Genomic DNA, 21,729 nt, shown 5'->3' with positions numbered 1-21,729 from the left:
TTAATTTTGGTCCCCAGCAATCCATTGCATTATCCTTTTACAAAAGGATCAGACCCACTTGTGAAGTAAGTCTTGAATACTTTTATCGTGTCAATAACGTTGTGTATATAAAGTCCAAATTATATACAATTATTATATACTGTACAATAAGGGAGAATAATTTCTCCCTTATTACTGTATATCTCAAATACTTATAAGGTGATATGAACATATACTGTATGTGTATCTTACCTTATGGTGATCTGGCTGTTGTCTTAGTAGCTCTAAAGAGATAAAACCTACTTAAACTTACTTACACTTTTACATATTTTTCAGTGGTTAGTGTTTGTTACAGCATGTCTTGTTAATGAGCCCTAATAAGCTTGAAATAGCTGCCTGTGACAGTTTACTTCAACTTGATATGCACAAAGGTCAGCATTAGAAGTCATAATATGGTTCCATCTCCTAAGTGCTGTGATTAGGCAAAAGCAAATTAATATGCATATCCATAATTCCTAACTAGCTACTTCCTAATAAAAGCCCTTTACTTAGCAATACAACACAAAAATAAATATGAGGAATTTTTATATGGAACGATACATTAAGATTTGTAATTGCATCACAACAACACCAGAATTTATTTAAAACATTACACATTTGTGGTTAGTGAAACTATCAACAAACCATTGTTGTAAACATTTTTAAAATGTCTTCTGGGCTTTCAGCAACCCACACACCATCATTGTACTTTATATCTTCAAATATTAATGCATGATAATAACTGAGATAAGTGTCAAAACAAAGTTAATAGAGATGCTTTATTGTGTGCCATCATCTAAAGTGAATCCAGATAAAAGGGTCTGAACAATTTCGAGGACACTATTTTTGTAAGAAAATGTCTGGTCGAAGAATACATGTCATAATGCGCATAAAGAACTACCTGAGCTGAGACAGAAAATTAGACAAGACGTTTTGAGATGGAATGCACAACAAATTAAGAAATAGATGCTCTGCTGTTATGTTTGATTGTTTTAGTCTTAGTAGTCTCAGAATTTGTCATCTTCACCATAGTTTAGTCATCATTTCATTTTCTTTCCCTATATTAATGAGTAATGTAGCCTAAAGATCTGAGGCAGTTCAAGCCGAACATGTAGAAATACTATTATTTAACTTCAAAAGTTAAAAAAGACGGCTAAAATAAAGTTTAGCTTCATTACTTTGAACTATTATCCATTTTCTAACCGCTTTATCCTATACAGGGTCGCAGAGGAGCCGGAGCCTATCCCAGCAAGCAATGTGCACAAGGCAGGATACATCCTGGGTGGATGCCAGTTACTTATGAAATGTCAACATGAAAAAAACAACATAATGCTATATAGGCTTAATATATCCATGGACATGACAACAGTTAAACATTTGAAAGGTAGAAGTCACTGCCATGGAGATTAGCTGAAGAAACCCTAAAACCAATCACCTCATGCTACAAAAACCCCAGAGGACAACACAACCATGCTATTTGCCATCCTATAAGGCCAGTTCTCAAAACTAATTCTGCTGTTATGAACATAATACAACTTTGGGACAGTTGTTATTCCAGTTTTAACTTATAATAATATAAATATTAGCCTAAACAGATTCCCACACCACCATTCTGTCCCAGTATTAACCTAGACAAAGTCTTGCCCCCATTCGCTCACATCCGAACATAGATATCATCATTAACAATTTATGCCCAGTAATCTATCCTAGAGTGGTAGAGTGGCAATTAGTTCAGATTCTTCATTGCTCCTGCGTTTTATGCTCAATTCCAGCCAGGGGTGCCTTCTGTGTTCTGAAGTTGGCAAATTCTCCCCAGGTCTCCATCTACAGAATTAACTCCACAAGAACCTGACAATGACGAGGGCAAGAAAAAAGAATCTATCAGTTTGCCAAGTGAGAGGCTGCAGAGGCCAAAGATGTTCAGAGAATCACATGGCTAAAGCACCAGAGCGGTATTTGCCAGATCGTGTTTGGAAAAGGCGAAGATTGCGAGGACAGGGTATTTCAACAGCCTCCTCGATGGATGGTGTGTAAAACCGCAGATGTTGACTGCATGAAGACCCTATGATCTTCGAGGAAGTTTTCTTTACTTTTAAAGGGTCAGTGAGGTCTCCAGAGGTATTAGAAGGGCACGTCAGCTGGGGATAATGGGAACACTGTGGTCAAAAGGACACGTACTGTACTGTATGTTTACATATGCTAGCTCCACAGACCACTCAGTCAGTTAACTTTATTATTCGTATCCTCAAACACATAGGGGATTTGCATTGTGCTATTCGTTACAGGAGTGTAACAGAGGTAAGCTACCAACTGAAAATGCTTGGCAATAGCATAAGGCTGGATAATAGAGAGAGTCATGTTTTGGACAGAGAGCTTCCAGTAGCGGAAGACAAACTGCACCTCAGTAGGGGAACAATCAATGTAATTTTTCCTTGATTGGCGAATAATATGTTCTGGAGCACAGTGAAATTAAAGCACAACTGTAGTAGTATACACATTTTCCAAACATTATAGTCTATGCCAAATATAAGAACTCTTGGGCCTGGATCATTTAGATTTGCTTTTCCTTTCCTTTAAATAAAAAAAAAACAGTGACTGTGGTATGGTAAACACTAATATCAGTAAAATTCAACTGAACTCTTTAGAAACATTCATACAAATAAAACAAAATCAAATCATATTTCATATACTGCATGTTTTTGCTGATTTCATCAGGTTGACTTTTTTTGTCTACAATCCTTTACACACATTTATTCATTGTTTTATCGAATGAACTAATAATACAGTATAAGGTAGAATAAAGTAATTATATTTCATAAGCATTTTCCCTTACAGCTTGCTCACTCCAATTTAAAAAAACAGTCCACTCTTGCAGCAAATGTGTTCTTCTCCAGAAACTCTGTGATCTCTCCCTGCCTACATGAGTGCAGATCTCGTAACAACAGGAAACTTCTTCACTAAGCAGACATCATGTCTGATGTATTTACTGTGAAAACCTCCATCTCAGCTAGATGCTAATTACCCACCTCCGACCTCCCCGAGGGAGAAACGTACTTTCTCACAGAGGATCAATTTCAACAGAAAAAAGCTACAGATTTACAACATCGAAGATTTTTAAATTCACCCAAGGCTGCTATGTGGGGATGATTGTATCCACAAGAAAAAAAAACGCTTGTTTTAGAAAAGAAAGGACATATGGCAGTATATGAAACAAATTTGTTGTTTTCCTTTCTCCACACGTACCAAAACAGACAAAAAATTGATTTCTCAGATCCTACAAAGTTGCAGTTCAGACTAAATGTTCACAAAACTGCTTTGAACATACTATACGTCAGTCAACTACATACTGTAAATTAAGTTGGAAACTTCAGGAAAAGATTGGAGAAATCGACCTTTAGGTGGCACTGCAGTTACAAAACTATCGCAGAATTTAAATTATACCCCATTTCGCAGTGAACACATCGAAAAGGGAAGCAACAGATAAATACCTGTTTTAGTACAAATATAATAAGGTACAAAGTAAAAAAGTACATCACATGAAGCTTACAGCAAATGAGGTAGAAATGTTGAAAACTGAATGCACGGTTATGCATTTAAATATCCAAATGTTTCATCACGCTTGGAGAGAGTTATGTAGTTTTGTTAACATTTTTAGAACCTAATACTTGCAATGTGCCGCAAACAATTTCTGAACGGTTCACTCTCAGTAAATACTGTAGGTTGCTTGTCCTAAAAAAAGGGAGCTTTCCTCTTCGTTAGAAACACTGAAGCACGGGTTATTTTTTCATTTTTCATTTGTGTGATACTTGGACTGACTCAAAATGTTTGAAAGTTACAATAAGATGACAAACCTTTAATGGTTGAAATTATTTTGCTGGACCTTCAATTCTGCTTAATAGATTTTAGACGGTTTGAAATCAACATCTTCCCGTGAAGACAGGTTATTTTAGACATAAAGATACTGTATATCATACTGTTTTATTAACTTTATATGCAAACGGTTATAATTAATAAAATTTAAAAATACTCGCCTAGTTGCCAGATTTCAAGAATTAAATTATTAAAACAACATTTATTTAGTAGTTTATGGATATTTAATATTTATGTTTCTTCAGTCAAATTTCCTCCTCAAATATCATAAATGCTCTGTGTGATAAATTTTGAATCCTTTATACTTGATGTTTCATTAACTCCAATACAAAAGAATGAACTTGGTATTATAAAAATCGCGGATCGATTTATCTGTCTGGCTTCTCCTGGTATTCTGTTGAAGGTGTTTAAACTCTCACGTATAAATTAATCCAATCATAAGTTACCTTGTGTTTTGGCAGATACTGTAGCATAAAAACAAACGGCCTTTAAAGATATTGGAAATGTAACGACAAGATTAAATATTTAGCAGTTTTCCGATGATGAAAGATGAATCTAAGAGATTAATGACGAGTGCGTTGGTAATATAGAAAAATGGGAATATTTTAAATATCAAGTCTTCCATTATAGTAAGGAAATTACAATAAATTAAGACTAATAAAAAATGACCTTTTGAAAAAGTCAAATGAAAGCTTTAATAAACAATCACTCAAAGAATAAGACTCACTTAGGATTCTTCAGTTGTATTTGAAAATGGTCAAAGGCATATTCATGTGTTCTGGAGATAATTGGCTATTTTGTGTATTTGGAAAAAATGTAACAAGGAATCATCTTCTCTGAAACATAATCAAAATGTAAGCGATATCTTTCAAATCTCTTACCACATTCTATGATTTTTTTTAGTTGGACTGAAATATTTTATGCAGGCAGAAATAATTTAACGCTGATTAATTGAGCTTGAGAGGCAAAGCTTTTTCAGAAAGCTCGTGGACTCCTTGGAATGAAAAAAAAACATTCTGTCACATGGCAGATAATCTAATGCTAAAGTTTTATTTTTGAAATTGGGAAGACATTAAAGACCCATTAATTTATATTTTAATGACAATCCCAAAGAAAGGGGAAATGTGAACTACAATGAAACAAAGCCTTTTAACACTCAATCTTAAACCTAGCAAAGACCAACTCTTAATTAACAGCAGGAGACCTGTAACCTTGTTAAATGTGGATTATAAAATGTTGGCTCAATCATATGCACATCATTTAATGTTAGGTCTTAAGCAGACAATCTAGACAAGGAGTAATCTGTAATAAAGAGCATATACCATATGTATAATATCCTTAGTAACATTAAATCCCTGTTTTCTGTAAAGCGGCACAAAAAATGATTATGTGATTTTAGGAAAACTTCCTATCTTATATACTTATCTGTGATTTACACTTTCAAATAAGGAATTAGTTCAATTCACTATCCCAGTAAGTTTAATACATTAAATTAGAAGTCATTTATAGTATCTTGTGAACAGGTAAATACAGTATGTGATTTGCTAATGATTCTCATAAAGACCTAGAAAGAAATTGTTAATTTCTTGATACTACTTCCAAAATATTATTTTCACAACTCAAACGTATCTGTTATATATGCCCACAGTATTTTAAAGCAAATTCTACCATAGTGTATTTCACATGCATTTAACTACAAAATATTACAGTTTTAATGCAAACTCTTAACCATCATCTGATCTCTCTATGTAACTTGTTTTTTCTTTTATTCAAAATGACATAAAGTAGAATTTTGGACTCATTGCTCTCCTCTTCTTTTTGGTGCAATTCTCTTTAATGATTTTCTATTTGCTTGAAAGTTTGTATTTGCCCTGAATTATTGTTTAATTGATCAAATAAAAACATCCCAGTATTTATTTTAATAATTTTGAAATGATGAGTAGTTAATGCAACTCCAAATTAAAATAGTAACTTTATATGGTTTCTTCAGCTGCGTATATAATTTTAAAAATATATAATGGTAAAAAAAACACATAAAACCTAACCACACCTGGCATTTGAACTTCTTCATATGTTTTTAACATTTCTGGAGTCTGTCAAAGTGGTGTTGTTGACCCCTGATATATTGCAGTATGTGAGCCTACTGTTTGATAATAATGTGCAGTATTCCATGCAATTTACTTTTTACCTTTAGTCCTACTGAACATAGTGATGTTCCTTTCTTATCTCTTTCACAAATAGAAACAAAAGATAAATAAAACAATGCAATGGATTAAAAGTCTTGAATGGCTTAGTTAGAAAATATACTATACTATATTACTTATGATTTTCTTTATTGTTTAAAACTTTCTGGACATACTTCTCCCTGCATTATTATAGAGCAGAGGTACAGTACGGTATCCTGAAACCTCTTGCCCTACAACCAGGGTTGGTTATACCTCATGTGATCCCACAGTGCATTATTTGTGTCCCATGAACAGGCTCCCTGTTCTCATATCCTGTGTTTTGTTACCACTTACGTTTTTAAATAATAAGAAGAGAAATTGCTTTTCAGAGTTTATAAATTATTTTACATGGTAACAAGACATACTTTATACATACTACATACAACACTACTACACATATCACTGTAAATTATCACAGCACAGCAAAGACCAACTCTTAATTAACAGCAGGAGACCTGTAACCTTGTTTTTAACCTATTTACTCTTGATGATTTAAAAGTAATTCTATATGCAAATAAAATGTAACTGTAAAGGATCACATACACACCCTGGATACACCATTTATACTGGGCCCTGACACTTATGATATAATTAGGGGGAAGTATATTGATATTATTTAAATAATTAAGATGAACAAATAAAGAGATGTGCAACAGTCCAAATTGTTGTTCTAAAAAGTGTAAGACACATGAGGCTTTTAAAATATTGAACAGATACATCCTGAAGTCCTCAAGATATGAAAGCACATTTGATTATACATAGTTCCCCATGTTAATGCGTGTTTTCACTATTCCACTATTAAATGTTTCTGCATTTTTCCCATTTTTCCCTTGAGTCTGCGATGGTGAGGGTGTGGGAGGTCAAGACTCCTGCCTGGGGTTTTGGGCACATCGGTACATGGAGGGAAAGAGAGCATGTAATCAAGGGATACCCTGTTGATGGTGAAGCTTTGGATTTTTTTAAAAAAAGTACTCCCTTACACAAGTAACTTGTAACTGTAATGGATTACTTTTTAAAAACAGCTTTCACAATCAGTGGTTATAATTGATGTGATTCTTCTCAAAGACATTTCAGAGTGCATCAACAGCAGAAATCTGCTTTTTTGGCAGCTGTTCTGAGACTTAAAATAGCTGTGGCAGCATGTAATACTGATGTACTATTCAGGTCTGTGGTGATATCATTTGACCATGCAAGGAAATGCATCTTATGACCAAGAGAGGAATGGCAACTTCATTAAAAGGCAATATTACAATTTGTTACAAGAATTTTTATGAAGTGTCTGTAATGACATGCTCATAATCCTGTTCTTTATTTTAACTTTATTTATACATTCATATTTTGTCTCTCAATGCAATATTTTCCTGTGTGAAATGTGAAAGCTTCTTTGTGCCATGTTCTAACTCTCTGACTGAAATTGATTGATCTCAGCATTCTAGGCAATCTACATACCATGATTGTGCAAAATGTAAAAATGTATAGTGAAATAAACAGAAGGCTTGAATGCATAACAAAGAGGTTACAGTCTATGGCTACCTCAAGAATGGCTATGCTAAAGCTTTATAATGCTCCAGGTAGTTGCACTGGTTATTTTTCTGGAGCACTGAAAGCGGTTCATCTCAGGTCTTCACAAAAGGGATGAAAAAGCATTGAAGAAAGTTCAGAGGAGAGACATTGGGTGCATATTGTTCTGCCAAAGATTGAACTGTGTCCTCACCACTTACTAAGGTAAGGATAACCCTTTCTGGAATGTGGACCTTTTTTTGCTTTTCAATTAATTATGAACAAAAGTGTTAACAACAGTGTTAGTTCAAAGATCACATAGGCTGCCTTTACAGCAGTTCTGATCTTTTGTGTCAGTGCTTCTGCCTGGAAGAAGACTGTAGCCTTTTCCTCTAGAGAGAGAAGAGGGAAATTAAATTATAGTGATAGTCATATATCACTATATGAATATATGAAGATTTTGTGCTCTGTTACTGATATACAGTATAGCGAGAGTCAGCAACTATGTCACTTTGCAACCCACAACTGACAATCCACTGAAGCTCAGTAGGTGTGAGCCAGGCCACACCTGGATGGGAGACCTCCTGGGGATGCTCAGTATACTGGTGCACTATGGCTGCCATCACATCATCCAGGTGGGGCTGCACATTGCAGGTGGTGGAGGGGAGTGTCCAGAAAAGCTCTATGTAAGTGTAAGGATTATTATGAAATTGGATCTAATGGAAGCTATCTGGAAATCATAGATCCAGAAAGTGATAAATGGAACAGAAGAACAGTTATTTTAGGGCAAGGACATAGTACCTCTGCTGATGTAGAAATGAACACACAACTAGTCGTTTCTGGAGAAGAGGTTGCCCAAAATGGAGTGCTGCTGAAGGTTTTGCAAAACTATGGGGCTGCCTGGTTTCTTGAAAGATGCCAGGGTCACAGCTTCAGCAATACGGCTCAGTAACTTGTTAGAGATGGCATTGTTTTGTGCCAAGAAGGGACTTCTGTTTTCAGTTTTAAAAGGACTTCCCCATAGTTTTCACTTGTGTCCTCTGGTTCAAGTTATACTACTGACCCTGAAGTCCAATGGGTTTACTTTGTAAATGCTTTTGAGGATTTTCAGTACTTGAATCAGGTCCCTTTGTAGTCTAGTCATCTCTGTTTTTAACTAAAAAGGTTTGGTTCTTTAAGCCCGAAGCAGTAGAAAATGTATTTCAGCCAGGGAATGTATTTAGCTGCTCTTCAGTCTTTAATGAACTGATTCTGGAGAAGTGTTATTTTTTTGTTTTGAATATGGTGATCAAAATTGTAAACAGTCTTGTAAATAAGATTGTAAATTATAATGGATTGATGAATGGTCCCAACACACATGGTCCCTGTAGTACTCTGTTAATTACATTTTCACAGTTGGAAAAATGTGTACTGTCTGTACCAGTTTCTATCCATTAACCACTACTCAACTTAATTGCTTGAATTTTCTTTTTTGTCTCCTGCCTTGATTGTGAGAATGAGTCTTTTATGAAAAACTTGATCAAAACCCTTTCTTAAAATCTATACTTTGTAATACTATACAGTATGCTTTCCTTGAATCCATCACTGCTGCTGCTTGTTCTAGGAACCCTAATAAGTTAGTTACAGTACATCGCCTAACTTATCTAAATCCACACTGATTATACCCTACCTTCCTATGAATTTCATACAATACTTTGTACAGCCATTATTTCTCACACCTCAATCTAATGTATTGTGTAATGGCACTACTTGCACATAATGGCTGCCATATCTCACCCATGTACCCATACTGTATGCTAAACCCTGTGGATGAACTAAGTTTCCTTTTTATAAGTAAATGCAAACAATTATTATAATTACTTGTATTTATATGTGCTTTCCATCCAAAAGGAAAAAAAGGTTTTGTATATACAGTAGGAATTATTATTATTATTGTTATTATTATACCTATTTTTAGATCCTAAACATTTTCTTTATTCTGCAATGCCGTGGCCTGTCTTGGAAAAAGAATATCAAAACACACCTTTGGTCCTCTTATAGACATATGCAGGATTAATCACATGTGAACGTTGGCTCTGTGTAAGGTATTTTCAAGTTTGATTTATGCTGATGTCTGATTTTATATGACTCAGAAATACAACTATAGTATAGTGCTTTGCTCATTTCATGAATGCGCCTACTTCATACTTGTTTCTAATCTGGTAGAAGTTTAAGAATTGTTCCTATACATGTACAATAAATGAATAATATCCATGTTCCTGAGTCATGACTTATACTGCTTCTTGTATAATTGGAATTACTATAATGCACCAAAGATGGTAAATTTAAGTCTTTATCTGTTTGTGTGCTTATTGTGCAGATTTTACATGTTACTGATAATTATAGATTATATTAATTATAGTTAGTAATTACTTTCTTAATTTGCCACACCAAAGTTAATCATTTAATAAACACTCATGTAAATGAATAAATGTAATCTTAAGAATGATCACATACAAGTACTACCTCAAAGAAGTTCCATGTAATTCCTACTGTAACTCCATAGTAGTCTGTTCATGGAGGTTTCCAGACACCAAAATTTCCTTCCTCAAATACTTGGACATCCTGTAATTTAACATTTGTGAACATTTAATGTCAAATAGCTATGAACATACAGTACTCCATTAATACTTAACTAATAAAAATGTTAAAAAAAACACTACAGTCCACGGTTAAAAATAAAAATTAAACGTAGTATGATTCACTGAAAGCATAATTTCGTTGTATAACAAAAAGTCACCACTGTGTTATTGCGATCACAGACAAAGTAACCCCGACTCAAAAACGATCTTCCTTGATATCAAAATCATATAAATAAGTTCTCTAATTCAATCACATTCTAAGGGACTGTAGTTTAATGAAGCCATTTATTGATCAACATTGGGGTGAAATAGTCAAATCTGTAAGACAACGAAAAAAAGACGCGGTCCGTGTACCGAACACCGGTGTAAACAGAAAAGAAGTGTGTCGAAAACCTACAGGCTAAATTCCACATTCATTTTAGATTTGCACAAAGACGTGGATAATACTTGACGATAGTAAATAGGTGATTTAAGAGCTGACTGGGGCCTTAAATCAATTGACAAAAACAGGGAAAAGCTTCTTGAAAACTCGCGATGCATCAAACTCAATATACAGTATTACAGCGAGTATATCTGTAGCTGTTCTTAAAAGTATACGAACAACATTAAAATAACTTGCTGTACTCATCTCTTGGTGCATGAACACCACACCCTCTTGTGAAACGATAATTCCAACATCATTTATGCTATCTTGTCAGGTATGCTAGGAAGGTTATTTTTATTGACAGATAAAAGACCATGCTTAACACCTAAGGTGTGGTAAAGTAACGCTTTTGAGTTTTTACGTGGGATAGGCATAATTGTCCAAGTCTGAGAGGTGTCATTACTTGCTATACTCATGTTATTGCCTATTGTTACGTGAGATATGTGGGTCAGATTACTGTACCATGATCCGACATAACAAAAGAAAATTCAGGCCTTGAGGAGAGTTAGATATGGATCTATCAATCACTAATATAGAACTGATACGTACAGCTTCAGGGAAGTATATAATTAGAAAAATGACACACTCAAAGCCCAATATTTCATATAGAGTCCTTGTCGGTCAGGAAGTCACTCTTACGAGCATCGTACCAACTTCAGATATTCTAAAGCTTTTCAAGAGTCCTTAGAATCTACTCGCCAAAGACAAAAATCGCTAAGTAATATAATCCCGTTTAAGTTCGTATAACACTGTTCAAGATGAAAAAAGAATGACCTCAGACTTTCTGAAGGTTCGTGATTAAAAGGAATCAGTTGGCAACTAACCTAAGGTTCTGATTTCATTTAGTCCGCAGCAAGAGATTTTTTATGTATTAGGCTACAGTGATTAACAATAATAGGGCCCATTAAGATGTCTACGCCATTATTGTGTATCTTGAAAAGGAAAGCCATGACAGACGTGCTTCATCATCATCACCATCATTATCAAGCAATGTAGCAACGAAGGTGTCATTTAACAGCAAAATCATTAAGCTCGCAAATGTATTGATTTGCGTGTCCTTTACAAAATAACTAACAATTAGACATTTATAAAAATAATCGGAAATTCTGCAATATTGACAAAACTTTTTTTAATAAAAACACTAATATTTACATTATTAGTACTTTATCTTAGTGAGAGTAAAATTTGCTTTAAAATTGAATCGAAAGCTTATTACAATTCGCTTAGACGTTTAAGTTTCTGGTCTGAAACTCTTAATATCAGTGAACGACTTTAAATATGTCTGAATTTCAAACTCTCGGGGTAGATATTTGGATAAGTTAAATCTCACAGTTATTTGAATAAAATATGTTCTTTTAATTATTGAAGAGACAATTCTTTGCAGATACTTGACATTCAGTTATAGGATGTCCTTTATTTGAGATATTCTGTGAATCTTCGGCAGTTTCACCTGAGAGTGTTACATGGCAGTAAATTGTGCGTTAACACTTACCGTCCTTTAGATGACGACAAGACGAAATGGGCTACCTAAGGGAAATAAATGAAGATAGTTGTTATTCGCAAGTTTTTTAATTGGCTTGTAAAGATTGTTATGTCAATTTTCATTGTCTGGTGAGACAAGGAACTATTGAAAAAGGCTGGCGTGGTCACGTGCCTTTCACAATAACTGTTTTGCAAAGGATTAAAATGTGTAGCAGTGATTAAACAGGCAACACACAACATCTCTACATACATACAGAGGTTCAGTTAGCATATTACCCTTAAACTAGTATCTTGATAAGATTATCTACAGCTTATAAAATGCACCGAATTACGAAAATATAACTTTGCTGTTGCTCCAAAACCCATGTTTATAGTTCAGTTCCAAAAAATACTATCTAGACCTACAATCTAGACCTTCAATGTAAAAAAGTCAAAAGCTCTACATTTGCGGGATGTAATTACTATAGCACACAACGCATGATTTTACAATGCCTTAATGAATGTCTAAAGTATCTTACTTCCATTAAAAAAACCTCTTACTGACTATTAAAAATTGAAAGCGCTGAACCCGAAAGAAAAAAAAACGTAGTCTTTAGCATCTTTGGGTTACCTCGCTCCGGCTTTCCTTTCTGAAATAATAACAGGATGCGAAGACACAAATAGCCAATAGGAGGTACTGTATCATGTTCTTTTAAACCTCTTTCTTTCACTTGACGTGGAATTTGAGCCTTACACACCGCTATCTGTATTTTGATTTGCTCCCTAATTGACCTAAATAAAGCCCCTGACTGACAGGGTTTCTCTAGCCCCCCAAGGCACACTATCTAACAGAGTAGTGAACTCTTTGCAAGTAATTCCCTTATTTTCTTGAGTAATCCCATTTGCTATTGTGGTCGTCCAATCGCAGAATGTTATTTGCTTGTTAAGCGTTTAACTTGCTTGACATTTTTACTTCAGCATTGCCGCTGTCTCCCAGTTTCTGGCGCCTATAATTTTATGTGGTTATTTTAGTGGGTTTCATCCTAGGAAATAGTTGACATGGTTAATCAAAGACGGCGAGACGTACAGAAGGGAATACGTATTTTGTATTTGAAGTGAAAAGATCATTACCGAAGTAAGGGAAGACCAACACTGTGACCAGTTAGAAATTAAAGCGGACATCATGCCTGACAAAGCGGCGGAGAGCCAGAATTCAACATCTGCGAGGGTTTCCTCGTTTTTTATTGAAAATTTGCTGGGATCCAACAGAAAAGAAGAGACGAGGGATACAATTCAGGATAATATAGACGACTGCAGTAAAGAGATGGTTTTTCACAGCGGAGTCGCAGTCAGCCATTGCAATCAAATCTGTTGTCAAGTATCTAATGCTGGATTCAGTACGCAGAACTGTCCTCTGAGGATCTATCCTTTGGAATGGTACAGAAGAGCATCGCTGAACTGTGCAGCACACGAAAGACTGGGGAGTAAGTATAATTTTGTAAATTGTTCATTTATTTTATTTATTTGAAGTTGTCTATATTACTGTAAAAAAGAGAAGCATACTATTGATTTGACTCAAGCAGATCATAATGTTCCTCCCTACCACCAATACACACACACCTCTTCCTCACGTTTTCAGAAATATAGAGTTAAAAGACAAAATGTTTACGTGCAAGTCTGCGTATTCTTGAAATATAAGGCCTACATATTTTATCTCCAGTACAGTTTGGAGTACAAATGCTTAGCCTAATTGTTTCTTCATCAGTTTAATAACCATGCCGCAAATGCACATACTGCAGGTTGCTATTGCATTACACGTTGCATTTGTATTTAAATATTTCCAAACGGAATAAACAATAATCTTTTTTGGACTGTGCTGCTCAGTTTTTCCTTTAGGCTATACCTCGTTTATTAAAACCTTCAAAATCAGCAAGGGTGAACTCTTGTTAAATACTGCAAATTCAGCACGATTGGAGTGAAGGCTTTACTAATTATATTAAGGACGTACAGTAAATATTCAACTGGTTACAGTATTTATGCTTTTAAAATATAGTTCTGGGGATTGAGGAAATGCCAAACTCAAAAGCTTATGCGACCATATCAAGGTTAGGACACATTGTTATACAGTTAAAATGGACTAAGCATTGTCTTGTAAATCACATTTTACACTCTAGAATTACGGTTACATTTAGAGAATTATTCCTTTTCCTGTTATTAAATTATATGTATTAAACCAATCGACGCCACATTTAGTTAGGTTATTATTTAGGCCCATATGAGTTGCGTATAATTATTTTTTAAAGAAAAAATACATGATCACTATTTTCGAGACAGAACATTTTCAACACTGCTGTCTTAATGGTCGCTTTTATTTGACTATATTTTATCCTTAAGAATGTGTTAATGGCATTTGCGTTGCGTCGCGGTTCCTTTTCCACTACGAATATTTATATATATATAAATGGCATATTTATCATTTCAGGTCCAAAGGAGAATCACAGTTTAGATGACGCTTGCTACTCTGGAACAGCTAGCGACCGGGATTCTCCAGGGATTTCTGAGCCCACTGAAGGGAACGAGAGAAAGCAGGAGGAAAACACAGCAGACGGAAAGGGGGATGATAATCTACATACTTTCCACGGATTGCCTGATCAAGAAACCCCAGAACAGAAATCTGCCCGAAAAAAGAAGACTCGTACAGTTTTTAGTAGGAGTCAAGTTTTCCAGCTGGAATCTACCTTTGACATGAAAAGATACTTGAGCAGCTCCGAGCGAGCGGGACTGGCGGCGTCGCTGCATCTGACTGAGACTCAAGTAAAAATCTGGTTCCAGAACAGAAGGAACAAATGGAAAAGACAATTAGCGGCGGATTTGGAAGCAGCGAACCTTTCTCATTCGGCTCAAAGGATTGTCAGAGTTCCAATTTTATACCACGAAAACTCAACTCCTCCTGCCTTGGGTTTTAGTGTGCCTCAAGTGTCGCCACCATTAGTTGGCTTTTCGAGTACTGTGAATTACCCCGTTACAGCCTTCCCCTCTTCAATGTCCTTTATAAGGTCACAAATGACAGGTTTTGTGTAATAACAAGAATACATAATATTTCCACTTCAAATATTTCTGGTGGATTTATTATTGAATCAGAGACGTGCAATAATTCACTGGATAGTGATGCAGAAAATTGCGTTTGTTTGCTGCATTCACAGTGAAAAAGGTGTATAAATCAATACATTATAACATTAATTTAAAACGTGTTAATCCTCATGGATATATAAATTAAGCAATATGTTGTTGTTAATTTTTTTTATTACATCTTACCTATGGGCAAGTTCTGGGTAATATTCTGATCAATACGGGGTCACAACCCACGCCTTTTACCTTACGAAGGGGATTCTTTAAAAGTATTTTACAAAAAAAAACTTTATTCAATTCTTGTTTTCAAATTTTGTCACGTATCCACGACTGAATAGCTACAAATAAATACTTTACAAATAATTGTACTGTCTTTAATTTTATTTCAACACAAAAAAATAAATCCTTTGCCTCTGCTGTAGTTGCTGATAAGCCATATGTTCTGCGCGATACACTGCAGTATTTCTCAACACCTTCCATTTGATGTTTTTGTTTCTAATGCCAGCGTCGGATTTAGCACTAACACTGTAAAGTGTTAATATCCCTTATATCATTTCTGTTCCTGGTTTCTTGTTCACTGAGTTTTAAAGGCCGTATTGTTTCAGCACAAAGCCTCTCAGATAAAACGGTAAGAGGTAAAATGAGTTCACTACGGAACGCTATTGAATAAAATACTAAGTTCTGGAAACCAAAAAGATATTCTTTTAGAAAACAATGAATACCCAAAGAGGTAATATGAAACAGGCTCCGAAGCTCATCCACTTTGCAAATTCAGTTCACGTTTCTCAAACTAAAAGCGGGATCTAAGCACACGATACTTTATTTTAAAAGCACACTATACAGCAAATATACTGTACAGTGGTTCACAGGATAACTTCCAGGCAGTTAAATGTTTTTAGCATTTTCTAATTTTCTAGAAGTACGGCAGTTATCTGAAACACAGACACCACAATGTTTTTCTATCTGAAGTTATGTGCACGTGAATTACACTATTTATAGCCAAACATTGGAAGTTATCGAATACTGTACCTATGATTATTCTTTTAGGGTCCTTCAATAGTTCAACAACTTATTTAAACTAAAACTACAGCCTGTAGTTGTACAGTAACTTCTAAGCCAACAAGCTAGGCTACTTACAGTATCTATACTCAGGTTTAGTTCGAAATTCAAAATGATCAGGATTAATTGGAGGGAACAATGTGATTTGGATATCCATGTGCAAAGGCATACAAATAAATAAGTTAAAATACTTATCAAATATGATGATTTACGTATATACCTGTTACTCGTCATTCTACTTTGATCTTTTCAAATCCAACGCTTGCTTTAAGCACAAATTTAACACCGTACATTATAATTGCTATTTTTATTGAACACGTTTGATTTATGATATATTTTTTAATGCGTTAGTTAATCTCTCTCTTTAATGCTAATAAGATCTATTAGACGTCTGTTTCAAAGCATAAGTGATACCTCCTGTAGAACATTATAGATGAAGGCCCAGATTAAATCAAACTCTTGACCCACTTCCAATCACAAATTACATGATGACTAGTTACCACAACGCAGAAGGAAGAAGCCTTTGGCAAGGAAAAAAACAGTCATCGAGGATTACTCTTTCAATTTGCATTTCAGGAGTAGGTTGAAGTTTTGATTTAAAACAGTTCTACATCTTAGAATAACAACAGATAAAAGATCGAGATTTTGGTAGTGGTTTCAGTAAACTAAGCGCTAGGTCTTCACCACCATAGATAGATGTGGCTGTCCAGTTATACAGTTATAAATGAATACTCAATAATGCAAACGAAAATCAGTCGATGCAAAGGCTGCTTCTATTTCTGTTAATGTCTCGAGACTATTATTTGAACACGCGGAATTTAAAAAGGGAGTGGAAATAAGTGTTGTTACCTCATTATACAGGTGTTTCCGTTATTGTGAGAACTATTATTTTAATTTAGAGTCAACTAGAACATCATACCTCAAAAGGGTTCTAATTTTACAATTCACTGAATACTGAAATACTCAAATCAAAGAAATGAGCATTAGATATGTTCTGTTCTTAGAATTAGAACTAGTTTATATCTCTAACGCTGATAAACACTTAGAGTTACCCTTCTCTTGGACAAAACACTATTTTCATTAGCGCCACACTAATTCGCCTTTAAAGGAGAAGCGGGTTATCGCTTACACTGGGAAGAGAATAACTGTAGAGGCTATGTGTTTATTTCAGGCAAAATGTATACAAATGTTATTTGCAAAAGAAGACTGGGTCATATTTTATGTTTTTGGGGTATGTGACTGAATCACTCCTTAGTCCTCAAATCACCCTGTGTTCCTGACAACGCGTGGCTTTCCCATTCGTAAAATTGTAGCAGCACTGTCAGCAGCAATTGTAGTTTAAGTACAGTAATTAGCAATAATTCGGAATAAATAAATGTATCTTGGTTTTAAAATATATAGTTTAAAAAGAGCTAATATGTCCAATGAAGCCTTAAGAATATGCACATTCAAGTTAAGAGAACTTAAAAGGTCACTTTTTTTATAATCGGTGAAAAGTACGCTACTCTATAAATTCAAATAATAATAAAAGTTACTTAGGGTCGTGGTTAAAACATTCTATTTTAGAATTATTTTCTGTTTTGAGAAAGTATGTAAGATGTAAGAGACTCTGTGTAGATGTAAATATCTATACAAAACGTAATATTCAAATTCCAAAATGAATTAGTTTCTTCTGTCTCCTTTGTACAGGTTAGTAATATAAGCACCTCCTACTGTATATTGCAGTTTTACGGCATATTCACGAATTCTTAAGTTGAAAGTAAAGTTCCATGTCAGCTAATTCCATCTACAGTTGTTTGTTATTTGAACTGAAAAGTAGTCCTACAATGTGATGAGAGATTTTTTTTTAAAAAAATGATTAAATCAATGAAATAAAAATCATTTTTACAATTATTAGTAGTATTATTACACCCATTTTACCATCTTTCCAGTGGATAAAGGTGAGGTGTTTTAGCTCTCTCGTCTATTAATAATGACATTTTTTTTATCTAGATGCATGTTAGTTTCTGGTGATGGTGTTAATTACAAAACAAATAGACTTCGTTGTCATTTTCAAATAAGAAAGGAGGACTACATAGAAAATCGTAGGAATCACAGATTGTTACATCTGACCTTCAGAGATTCGGTTACAACAGGGATGAGTAATTTGTGACTGTAGAATAGTATAGCATGAATAACAGCTTCTTCAGCTTTATCAACACTATTTAAATTGAATGTACCTACGCTGCATTGGTCATTTTTCATAAAGTGTTACTAGTATACGTACTCCTTATTGTTCTTAGTAATATCTGCCAGTTGAAAATGATGCCCAATAACAAGCCATTGCAATGCAAATATCATCATAACTAATACATCCAAGGCCATTGCATCTGCAGATGTCTGTAGTTTAGTAGTAACCAGAACTGAACTTTCATTACCCTTTTTAGGATATGTTATACTTTAGTGGTACAATTCATAGGTATTTAATCAATACATTACAGAAGTATGTAATTTCATATTTATGCACAATCGACGTAAAACAAAATATAATTTCGTGTCGCTACTGTAACTATATGATTACTTGACCTTTTAACCTATGACAAAGTCAGTTAACGATTTTAAACGCGAAATGTATTTTCTATTGTAGGCTAATATTCTAGGTACCCATCACCGTGTAATGTTGGTATTACGAAGAGGAGCAGAAGTGGTAACAATGTTGTTTTTTCATCCTTTCAAAGAATCCTAAAGCGCTTTACATATAGAAAGGGACCCAATTCGACCATGACTGAAATGCAGAGCTCAACCATGGAGACACGCAGCAGACATTCTGCGACAGCAGATCAGGTGGAGAACTGAGAAATTACTTCACCGATTGAATTCGAAAGCCCGATACTGAGACTGTTAAAACTCTTAAATAGGCAAAGAGACGAATGATTTAACAAATCTTCACATGCAATATTATCTTTTCTGTCTACATGGCTAAAATATCCGGATAATACCCTATTTTATACTCGATCTTCACCCGTATAGTAAAAATATCGAACAAATTAGCTCACATTCCACCAGCAGTTAAAACACGCCAGCTTTTAGCTCCCGCCCTCTTCTGTTATTGGCCATGACACTGTGTTTACCATTCGGCCAATCGATAGCTGCAAAACCACGCTCTTCCGGTTCATTGAATAACTGCCAGCCATCTGGTGCTGCAGCTCTAATCTTGGAGCAATGGTGCTTGGAGTATCAAGACGCTACAGTTATCCGGAAACACGGCGATAATTCCAAAGGCAGAGGCTGCTGTTGTAAATGTCTGGGAATATGAGCAAAGAAGACGTGCAATGCCGAACCGCTTCTTTGAAATTCACCATTGACCATATTCTCAATCTCAAACAAAACAGCAAAGATCTAGACGTCTCTCGCCCCAAAGTGCAGATAGCGACGGACAGCAAAAATGATTTACATCACCGATTCGAAGACCAAGAAGTGAATTACAGACATGAAGTCAACTATGCACTCAAAGAAACAGGTTATTATTATTATTTTATTATTATTATAACAACATATAAGTAGATATTTCTTAAATAAATCCATAGTTGGGTACTGTTATACTGCATGGCGACTTTTAATTAATTTAAATTAGTTTTTCGAATGCATAAAATACATTAATGTATGTGAGGGAGTTGGAAAAACAGTTATAAAATGAATGTACTGAATTATATTTTACCACTTAATTTCACAGAGCAGATAGACTCAGTCTGTAACGCCACTGCTCATAACCTCACTGTCTGCAGAGAAGATGCTCTGAACATCAGGGAGTCACGTCCGAGGACTGAAAGCACAGACAGTTGCGACGATGGGGCTCCACATAACAAAAGCAGCAAGAAAAGCAAAATGATGACCAAAAAGAAGACTCGCACCATCTTTTCGAAGAGACAAATTTTTCAGTTGGAATCTACATTTGACATGAAACGATATCTGAGCAGCGCAGAAAGGGCTTGTCTGGCGAATTCTTTACAACTCACCGAAACGCAAGTTAAAATCTGGTTTCAGAATCGCAGGAATAAATTGAAAAGACAGTTGTCTACAGAACTTGAAGGCCCTAGTTCTGCTGACCATTTTGCTGATGCGGGAAAGACTGTACAATTTCCAGCACTCTACAAAGACAACAATATACTGGGTAGATGTCTGTTACCAATGCCTTTTCCTGTTATGTATCCTGGAAGTAGCGCTTCTTATCTATGTTTCTCAAACGCAAGCAAATATTTCAGTCTTTTCGATGGAGATGTATGACTTTTGAGTTGCATGTGGAAGACGAACTGAATTTCGCACCAATATGGCTTCAGTTGACAACTGCTTTATTATTATCATTTATCTTTCGTTTATATTACATTAAGATTCTCAATTCATTTTTATTAAAAAGTAAATGTTACACTTATGGAAAAAGCCAGAAAAATGCCCGACAAAAGTTATGCAAGTATATCTATATTAAATTCTTTTTTATTCGTAAACAATTTTGATATTTTGGATTTACAAGTGAGTGTATGTGACTGTTTCTTTACACCTGAAACCTTTGAAAATGACCTTTTTATATAGACAACGGTAAGTTAGGGTACAGATGTTTGGATGAACAATATTTGGTCTACATAGTTTTAATGACTCATAGTTTTTCCTGATTTTTTTAACCAGTATGTGGTGTCAGTTGAACAGCAATTACGATTTGTTTACATCCGTATTTATTAAATATTTCTTACAGTACTGAACACAGCCAAAGACAATCAGTTTAAAACTCTTTGCATGCATTTATATAAACTGAATTTTAATAAAGATTACTTTTTAAATTAATACCATTTGCTATATATTTAAAATGAATGTCTAAACTTTTTTTGAGCATGTCTTTTAAAACTATATTGTGTATTATATTAATTTTCCGACCTTTGTTGCTTGCCTCCTATACCCAGCCAGGTAACACTATTTACACTTTGTCTTGACTTATTAAAATAATCTAATTTTAAAACTGTACAGTAATTATTATAATTTTATTGTGCACTTTATTATTTTACCTAATAATGGCGTTTATACATCTTCAATAGTTTTATTAAGGACGTGTTTTTCTTGCAAATATTGTGTATTTTGAAGTGGTTAATACCTCTTTTTCCCCTGGTTTATCCATCAGCAGCTCTAGGGGGAATAAGGTATTTCATATAAAAACAAATGTGAAATTCTCAGATTTGTATTTAAGTGTCTTCATTGAGGTAATAAGATCTGAAATAAATATTTTATTGTAATAAAACAGATTCAAAACAATTTAATTCAAAGATTAAACCACACAGTACGTATTTTAAGACAAGCTTAGAAAAATAAGAATGTGATTATGTAAGCTCGTAACTCGCGTTTATAAGGATACAGGAACGCTTATTTTCCAAATGTATATTCAAGCTTATGTTTTGCA

General features: G+C 34.6%; 2 protein-coding genes across 2 annotated transcripts; both read left to right on the top strand.

The window, feature by feature from the left end:
* Positions 1 to 12,756: 12,756 nt before the first annotated feature.
* On the top strand, positions 12,757 to 15,611 carry hmx1 (H6 family homeobox 1). Its single transcript, XM_088629505.1, has 2 exons — positions 12,757 to 13,603; positions 14,602 to 15,611. Exons 1-2 carry the CDS (start codon positions 13,303 to 13,305, stop codon positions 15,198 to 15,200), a joined length of 900 nt encoding a protein of 299 aa, XP_088485631.1. The 5' UTR covers positions 12,757 to 13,302; the 3' UTR covers positions 15,201 to 15,611.
* A 3,873-nt stretch (positions 15,612 to 19,484) lies between these two features.
* On the top strand, positions 19,485 to 21,505 carry hmx4 (H6 family homeobox 4). Its single transcript, XM_088629491.1, has 2 exons — positions 19,485 to 19,806; positions 20,020 to 21,505. Exons 1-2 carry the CDS (start codon positions 19,587 to 19,589, stop codon positions 20,568 to 20,570), a joined length of 771 nt encoding a protein of 256 aa, XP_088485617.1. The 5' UTR covers positions 19,485 to 19,586; the 3' UTR covers positions 20,571 to 21,505.
* The last annotated feature ends 224 nt before the right edge of the window (positions 21,506 to 21,729 follow it).

This window comes from Lepisosteus platostomus, chromosome 1 (genome assembly GCF_059453375.1).
Source record: "Lepisosteus platostomus isolate fLepPlt1 chromosome 1, fLepPlt1.hap1, whole genome shotgun sequence".
NCBI classification, from domain to species: Eukaryota; Metazoa; Chordata; class Actinopteri; order Semionotiformes; family Lepisosteidae; genus Lepisosteus; species Lepisosteus platostomus.
The sequence above is the reverse complement of the archived record's forward strand: the minus strand, read 5'-3'. Positions and strand labels throughout refer to the sequence as shown.